General features: G+C 49.7%; 1 protein-coding gene across 2 annotated transcripts in view; it reads right to left on the bottom strand.

Annotated features, from left to right (window-relative positions):
* Positions 1–493: 493 nt before the first annotated feature.
* CUNH8orf46 (chromosome unknown C8orf46 homolog) overlaps positions 494–8,857 on the bottom strand; it is a 22,694-nt gene continuing 14,330 nt past the window's right edge. The window contains exons 4-6 of one of the 2 annotated variants that reach the window (XM_011364598.2): positions 7,414–7,475; positions 4,629–4,723; positions 494–2,882 (exon numbers count right to left, since the gene is read on the bottom strand). In XM_011364598.2, coding sequence (XP_011362900.1) covers positions 2,699–2,882; positions 4,629–4,723; positions 7,414–7,475 — 341 coding nt within the window. In that variant the 3' untranslated portion in view covers positions 494–2,698. Of the gene's footprint in view, positions 2,883–4,628; positions 4,724–5,601; positions 5,838–7,413; positions 7,476–8,857 lie in introns of those variants that run through there. The other variant, XR_002781434.1, reaches the window with a different exon arrangement.

Genomic DNA, 8,857 nt, shown 5'->3' with positions numbered 1-8,857 from the left:
CTCGGACGGCCCCGGCATCCTTCTGCAAGTGGCTGTGACATGAGTCATAGGGTCCGTCTCCAGTGAGGCTGACGATGAGGTGGGCACAGAAGAGAAACGCTACCTCGTCCTCCATCTCGGGGTGAGAGGCCAGCAGGCTGGGATGGCCACTAGGCCCCCTAGGGTTTGAGGTGGGGACCGAGGGGTCAGCATCAGCAGGGAGGAGGGTGAGCCCAGAGAGGACAGGTCAGGACAGGCCAGGACAGGCTGGGCCTCCTCAGAAATGGCCCTGGCATTGACTGCTGGGCCTGTAATATCAAAGTCAGATATGGCCTTAGGATGAAAAGAACAAGCTGGGTTCTTTCTCACAGTCTTTTTCATTTAGGTAAAGGAGCAAGAGGTCTAGACGCATTTATTCTCTCTCTTTGTGAAAGTCTTCTCTTTTATTCAATGAGGGAGCCTCAGGCACACTCTTGTGGTGGTTTATTAATGTCACAAACAAAGCATACTTTATTTGAATTGGCCACTGAAAATGTTCTATACAAGGCAAACACTTCATCATGAAATATACAAATTAAGAATAAATTAGTTCCATCCTACAGAAATTTCCAGCTGCCATGTACAAATAGTTATGTAATTTATCAGTTAAATAAGTTAAAATAAATAGTCTTGGGATACTCTGATTGGTAGATCCAGCATGAATCACCTGTTTGCTCCCTAACTTTGTTCCAGGCTCCATTATCTATACCAGGTAAAGGACTATGAGACTGTCTCTTGAAACTAGAATCTTATTGAAAGAGCACTTGAAATCCAAATCTCCAAATCGTACATGCAAGGACTGAGTGCAGAATCTAAAACAATGGTTGAAGAGCAGAAATCAGCAAAGTGAAAGCCCAGAAACCAAGGCCTCTTATACCCCTATGTTTCCTATAGTTTACCTAGAGACATGGAAACAGCTCAGCAAAAAGCAACATGTGGCCACAGAGCAGTGGCATATAAATAGCATGAGTCTGAGACTCACCAATAATGTGGCCAAATTCTTCTTCATACCAAGACATGGTAATTCCCCACTAGTCTTACATTAAATTTCACCACAGAGAGTCAGATTTTGTTAAGCGACTTGGATTAATTTAAGCTTCTGAATTAGAAAACAAGCCTTCTGAAGGCAGAGTTGAGGCCACAGATGACAACACACAAGGCTTATGCCGCCGAGCCCCTCCACAGGCGGGCATGACTAACTGCTCACTATAATCCTTTATCTCAGATTCCATCGCCACACAGAACTCCAGGCAGCCTCTTCCAATCAGCTGGGGTTAGTATTTGAGATCCAAATGATTTATTAACCTTAGTCCTTCTCTATATTCTGAACCGTTCTGTGTGAAGGAGTAGATACCACACAGGCATTGAAGCCTGTTACCCACATGATTAGGTGCCTTTGGTCTAATCATTTGACCGCTTTAAACTGGTGTCTAGTAAATGGGTGAGGATTTATCTCAGAGTTGTTAGAGAGACTGGGACGATGTGTATAAAATGCGCAGTATCATGCCTGGCACACAGGATGCATTTAATGAACGATAGCTGTCATGACCATATTTTCGTTTTAAGGCCGCTGATATTGACAATGGAACTGATGATGACATTTCTATTAAAGGAAGGAAACCATAATATTACATATTAGGTTGAACTATATGAAATTGATAACCAATTGTTTTTGACCTGCAAACATGGCAATTTCTTCAGTTCAACCGAATGCATGATAACATATTTCATTAAGTACATCAAATCGCTTACTTGTTCCAACTTCGTCAAATTCTTCCCTTCAAAGATTGCCCCCAGAGACATATTCCTACCACTCAAAACCTTCCTCAAATCAGCTGCTAGAGCAAGCAAAGCAAGGAGTCTGGTGGAGAAGCTGAGGACCTGGTGTCTAGTTCCACTGTCTGGTATCCAGTCACACAACTGCTCCAGGCCTTGGCTTCCTCATCTGTAGACTGGGAACCATTATGCTTTCTGTAATAGGGATTTTGTGAAGATAAAGGATAACAAAGGGGAAAACACTTTCAAAAGTTAAAATCATTGTACCAGAGCAAGGTATCATTAATTCCACTAGACTATACCATTCCGGAAAACATTAGCATTCGACATTTAATTTTTAAGCACGTTTTTCTATAGAAAAGCTGCACACAAAAGAATTGAGAATTCATGCAATCATGCCAAATGATCATCAAAGCCCATCCTGACGATATTTGAGCTACTGAGTAAACATGTAGTGCTTTGTCATTAAGAATCGCACCTTGTCAAGATGAAATAAATGTGGTAACAGGCAGAGTAAGAGCCATTGTGTTTATGAGTGTCTCAACACGCTCTTCTTTTCATATACGTTAGCATGACTCACCGCTTCTTTTCTTGGAGGTCTTTGAAATGAGTTGGGAAAATTCGATTTCAGTATGGTTTTGCTTAAAGATAGACATATAAACTTAGGGCCTCCCAAAGTCACTTTCAGACTATTGGCTTTAGTGTATCTAAGAAGTAACAATTTTCTTTTGCTTTCAAGGGAAGTTCTTTTCCTGCGTCTTAAGCTGGGGTGATTGGTTAGAAAGGGAGGATGATGTGTTTGGACCAGCTACAAGCAGAGGTAAGTGTGGCTCCATTCCAATCCAGTTTTCTCCCCTCACGCAGTGAACTTTGGCCAACACAGGGCACCTGGAGAGGGTCACCTTTAGTCGGCCTCAAAGGCACTGTTGGTAGCTCCCACGTATTCAGACTTCTTCTTGTGCCTTGTCCACATTTTCCGGAGGATGCTGGGGACACCACAGGAAGCACTTCCTGTCAGTGGTAGGGAGGCTTCTGCTCCCTGGGGAAGCGTTGGATACTCTTCAGTCATCTTCTTGAGATGTCTGGATCTAGGGAAAAGCCAGAGGTGTGGAGGAAGGGCAGTCACTTCACTGAGCTAGTGCCCTCGTGCTCCTTCTGCTCACATGGAGCAGAAGGCAGGGTCCTTCTGCTCACAGTGACCAGGAGGCAGGGTCGCTGTTGGAACCCATGCAGGAATGACTCCCCCAGGGGGTGAGTGAAGGAGGTGGCACTGGGCACACTGGTTCATGAACCTCAAGTTCTATTCTTGTCCTAAGTTCCACTTACCCACCCCTCCCGCCTCTACACAAACAATCTTGCTGGAAAGGGCAGATGTCCCCAAGCACTGGCTATCGAAAAGGCATGAGCCCTGGGGTTGACTCCTGCTCCCCACTTACTGTGTGACCTTAGGCAAGTGACTTAGCCTCAACCGGCCTCAGCTTCCTCATATGCAAAATGGGAATAATTTCATCTAACTCGTGGGGCTTTTGTGAGGAGGAAAATGAGATAATAAAGCATCTGACACATTGTAGGCCTCAATAAACATTCATTTTTCTCCTCACTTTCTCCCCTTAGGTGAAAGAAAATTTTAATAGCCAAGGTCCAGGAACCAATTGAAATGAGAATGTCTGAGCTTAGAGAGAAAGCAGCCATTTAAAATCCTTTGCAAAGCAGCTATGTGGATGGGAAAGGCTAGCCCCTGCTGATGCATAGTCAGTTTTCGAGCAATGTGCAACAGCTATTGCCACTCAGAATAATGCGCTACTAGAACTTAGTACAATCCAAAACGATGTTCTTACTTTTCTCCAATTAGGTCCCAATACATTGAGTGACTTGGTTTTTATAACTTTCTAAATAGCTTTTTTTTTAATCTAGAAGGGCTTCGCATGGGTCTGTTCCTCCTTGGACTCCCAGAGCTTTCAAGGTGTGGACCACTTGGGTTGGTATTTTAGCCCATGGCCCCTCATATGTGCACATTCGATATGTTTCCAAGTCTGTGTCTTTCTAGCTTCCCAGCTGGATTGTACGTTTCTTGAAAAATGATGGCAAATGGTTTCTTCACACATTAGCTCATTCGATTCTCACAGTACCCCTCAAGAGGGATAGTACTATTTCCATTAAATAATAATAATAATAATAAGTGAGGATGCAGAGGTCTGAATAACTTGCCTGAAGTCACTGCAAGGCAGTGGCAGTGCCGGGCAAGCAAGCAGAACCACACTTGTCCACCACCCGCAATGTGGAAGATGGTGGCAAGGCCATAATGGACGTGGCGAACTGAGACTCCCGCCTGCCCAGAGGGCTGCTCGGGGATTACCCGCTCCTGCCACCCCAGCTGCCGGCTCTGAATCAGAGGTAACAGCAACACGGGGGTGATGGATTGGGTTTGAAAACTTCGTATCTTATGTACTTCTTTACCTCTGGGCAAGGACCCTGAACCTAATTCAGGAGGCATGTCTGACCCCAGCTGGGCTACGGGAAGCTCTGAATATGGCCTGTGATTACATTTATCTAATTAACCAAAAATCCTCCAAATGACACTTCTCCAAGTCTAAAGAGTGGCGTTAATGAAGTGGAAACCATCAAAAACACCGCAGCTTAATCGTAGGGAAGCAGTTGAAGCACTGCAGAGACCCGGGATTATTGCCCTCTTTAAGAGGCAATTTGCAGTTGGCATGGATGTTGCGTCAGCATCTCGAGAGTCTGTCACTCAGGCCACCTGTTACTCTTCCGCAGCAGGACCCTGGCAGGTGGGGAGCCCTGCAGACAGCTGGGCTGGGAGGCACAGCACTTACCCCCTCGTCAGAACAGCTCTGTTCTCTGAGCCTGTGGCCGCAGCCTCCAGGACAGTGGCGGGGGCTTTCACCGAGATCCGAGCCACCGGAGGGATCTGGGTTGAATGGACGGGGAAGACGGTGTGAGAATGTAGCCATGGACCCCACTCAGGCCCTGACTAGGGCCATGAAAGGCCGATGGCGAAATCGAACCACCACCAAGCGAGGGCGAGAGCAGCCCTCACACTCTGGCAGGCATCGGGCCCCCCAGAGGGCTTGTTAACACTGCTGAGCCCACCCTGGTGCTGTCAGTAGTTCTGATGTGGGCCTGAGAATCTGCATTTCTAACACGTCCCTAGGCGCAGCTAGTCCTGGGACTCCACTTCCAGAACCATCGACCTAAAGAAACTTGAGAGAGAGCAACTCGATCTTACCTGAGAACCGTCCCCAAAGCCCCCTTGCCCGTGTCTCCTTTGTTGTCAAATCCTGCAGATTCTTGCTTTGGAATACTGCCTAGGTTACATCCCCTCGTTTCCTCTGCTGCTGCCTCCGGGGCCGGTCACCTGGGGCCTCCTTGATTCCCAACAGACCCACCACACCCCCCAGGCCCCTCCTGGATGCTCAGGATCTCCCATCTGCAGATTGAGGCCAACTCTGCAGCCTGCTCTTCCCGTTCATCAGGACAGGTAAGCTTTCACCCTACCTGTGCAGCTCCGCCCTCCGTTCTCCCCCACAGGCGCCAGCAGAAGCCTTCCCGGCAGGGCTGGCCCTGCCTTCGCTAACCCTCATGCCCGTCTTGTCTTCACTCGGCTTGTCCTTCGCTCTCTGGATCGACCCTCATCTCTGCCTGTCCTTCAAGGCCACTTCCTCCAGGAAGCCTTCCCTCAGTTTAGTGGCCCAAGTTGATTTCTCTCTGTCCTCACATCCCCACTGGACTGCGTACCTAAGTGACAAGCTTTAGCATCCCATCAATTCTCTTTTTATGGCTCCTTACTTGTTCCACATGCTTGTCCAGTTTCCTAGTCCCCAGAAAGGTAGCATGGTGTGTGGAGGGCCTGGGGCTTAAGCCCTTTGGTGGCCCTCCTCCACTCGGGTGAAGGAGGCGGTGAGTGCTCAAGAAACATGCACTGAAGTGAAAGGTAACTGAGGGCCTGGCCTGGGCTCAGTCAGTGGACAGACGCTGTGCTTCGTGCCTCCACCCCAAGGCCCACGAAGGCTTACGGTCACCAAGTTCCTGGAATTGCTAGGAAATTCCAGGTCAAGGACACCGTGATTCACCTCCCGCTTCTCTGCCGAGCTGACCAGAGGTTGTGGGCAGAGTTACTGTGCCACCTTGTGGCCTCTTGGGAGTTCTCCCTCCCCATCATGCCAGCAGCTGGGAGAACATACACCCACTCACCCCTCCTTCTTCCTCACTGTCCTTAGTCTAATGTCCCCAGGGCAATTCAGTGTTGAATCAGATTTAGCTCTCCAGCCTCCGATGAGCTGCGGGACCCCAGCTCCACTGTCTCAGGCCCAGAGGAAAGTGTCAGTCATTTTAATGCCTCTTTGTCCTCTGTATTATGATTATCTCATCCCAACTTGCTATGGCCTCCCAGCTGCAGCCATCTTTCTGCCGGGGTCACTGTCTGAACCCAGTGCCCGGCCTGTGGGCAGGTGACCCAAGGCTGTGACTCCCCTCTTCCCTGTGGCCTCAGTCTTCCTTGGGCTCAGCTGAGGGCAGCTGTTTGAGCTGCACAGCCTGACAACCTTCCCTCTGTGCCCAGCCATCCTCAGTTTCCCCTGGGTACTAGGTTGGGACGAGGGCTTCCGACAAAACAGTTTGTCCCAATCCCTGCCCTTCGTGTGGTTTTCCTAGGATGAGGGATGGGCCAGATGAGATACTTGGGTTAGATTTCCTGCTCAGACCAGGGGCAAATCGCTTACATCTCTGTCGAGTTTGTTTCATCGGGACGAGGGGCTGGCACGAGTCTCCTGGGGCTCTCCCAGGGCTCACACGGCACTATCTGCGAGTCTCGAGGGCTGACGCTGGCAGAGTCCAGGTGCCTGAGCCAACTTTGCCTCCAGCCGCGCCCCCTCCCCCAGAGTGCTAACCAGGGGGTGCACATGTTCACACCCGGAAGGAGATGCAGGAGATGTATTTTTTTCAGAGTGATGCTGAGCTAGACCCCGACATGCGTCACCTGATCCCCCTTCAGGGAGGAACAAGCTGCTGGACTGTGGGGAGGCGGGCGGCAGATGGCTCTCAGCTCCCTCAGGTAGGTCTGGGCAGAGGGCCCCCTGCCCAGGGGCAGCCTGCTCGCCACAATGGAGTGAGGAGGAAACGTAAAGGCTTGGCTGTTGGGGCCCAACTCAGGACAACCGGATGGGCAACAGTTGGCCCAGGGGTCCCCCCGAGAAGGGTAGGGCCTGCATGGCAGCGCCCACGCCCGCCACCCTTCTGTCACAGGTGTTGATCCCTAATGCATATCTCATACCCGACACCCCAGATCTCAGAGTCGGCTTTCGGAGAACCTGAGCTGGAGTAGATGCCCCCTGAGGTGCCCACTCTGAGATGGCTGGCGTTTTGTGTTTTCATGGTGCTTAAGATCCTGACATCTCTTCCCCTCCCCCAAAGTTGCCCCTGGAGTGAGGCGTTTCCACCGTGTGCCCGCAAGCTGATGGACTGTGGAAGCAAAGAGCCCTCAGGCCTGCTTTTGTATAATCCTCGGGCCTGGAACGAAGGACATAGTCTCTTGTCACGGCCCAGACAGGGCAAAAAGTTTAAAGCACAACAGATACGACTTACCAGGCTTACTTTACTTACCAAAGACTTTCCATAGGCTCGATTCCCACACAGATTTGATGATTTGGATTCAGCGATTCCCACTGCAAGGGCAAACGGAGGAGACATCGCTCAGCGGGACTCCGCCTTCTGCCTTCCCCCGGTTCTGTATCAATTATCTCATGAGCTAATCAATCACGAGCAAAGAATTCCTAATGACTTTGTTCCAAGCAGAAAAATCAGGCAGTGGGGTCAGGCAATGGGGCAACCGCCGAGTGGTCACCTGCACCCCTGGCTCTTCCAGGGGTCCAGAACCGAGGTCTGGTAAGACCACGTGTGTGGAAGCGTGTAGTGCTGTGTCTGCGCACAGTAGGTACCCAGAGAATGTGCCCTCAGCTCCTCCTTCCTTCCTAAGGCTCCAGATCACAAGAGGTTATCGGGAGTTAAGTCTTTATGGCTCGGATCAATGATTTACCCTGCTGCTCCTGGACACCCCTCTTTGAAAATGAGTGGAGAAGTCCTGCCTGTGGTGGGAAACACAGCATTACAATGTGGAAGGAACAGAGCCTCTCAGAGTCCCGAGGCACTGGCTGCCTGAGAGGTATGTGAGAACCTTCTTCCTATGCCTTTATTCCTGAGGCCCGACGTACTTCTGAGTAATTTGTACTCCAAAGCCTGCAGCTTCTGAGAATCCAGGTGTTGAGCTGAGGGAGCTGACAACAGGTGGGGAAAAGTTGGCTTTTCATAATGTCCTCTCCTGGGACAGATGTTCCAGGATGAGCCCCACCTATCACACTACAGTATGTAGAAATAAAACACCCCCACCAACAGGAGAACATCTCAATGCCAATAAAATGAAGTTCCAAGACTACCCAGATCAAACCATAATGTACGGTGTTCTGGCATAAGTAATGACAGCAGCTCATACCTTTGAGTATTACTGGGTCAGGCACTGTGCTGAGTGTAAAACACATACACATTGTCTGATTTAATCCTCACCACAACCCTAACAGGTAGGTATCATAACAGTCCCCACTTTCTAGATGAGGAAATGGAAGCTTTAGAGATCCACAACAATTACGATGAAGCCAGGTGAAGATGATCAGGGAATGGCAGACTGCCCTCTTTGTTCTTGCAAACTTGACCCCGGGGACCCCCTGACCCAGTCTGGGAGGAGTTTACCAGATGGAGAGACACAGGGAGGGCGGTCTGCAGAGAGAACAGTATCAGTGAAGGTCCAGGGAAACAGGATATAAGGGACGAGTCCCAGAATTACACAGCAGCTCAGGGTTGCTATGCATGTCCCAAGCCCAGGAGGTGTGTCCTTTTCCAGGCACCTGAAGGCCACCTGCTCAAGGCCTTGTGGTGAGAGAGTTTCTCAGCTTGTCCCTGCAAATTCCAAGATTCTTCAGAGACTCTTTCTCCCACGGGAGAAGGCTATAGCATCCAAGAGCCTTCTCCTGTAGCTCAGAAAAGAAACAAGTCC

The sequence above is a fragment of the Pteropus vampyrus genome, unplaced genomic scaffold (genome assembly GCF_000151845.1).
Source record: "Pteropus vampyrus isolate Shadow unplaced genomic scaffold, Pvam_2.0 Scaffold99, whole genome shotgun sequence".
NCBI classification, from domain to species: Eukaryota; Metazoa; Chordata; class Mammalia; order Chiroptera; family Pteropodidae; genus Pteropus; species Pteropus vampyrus.
Note: the sequence above shows the minus strand (reverse complement) of the source record. Positions and strands in the feature narration are given on the sequence as shown.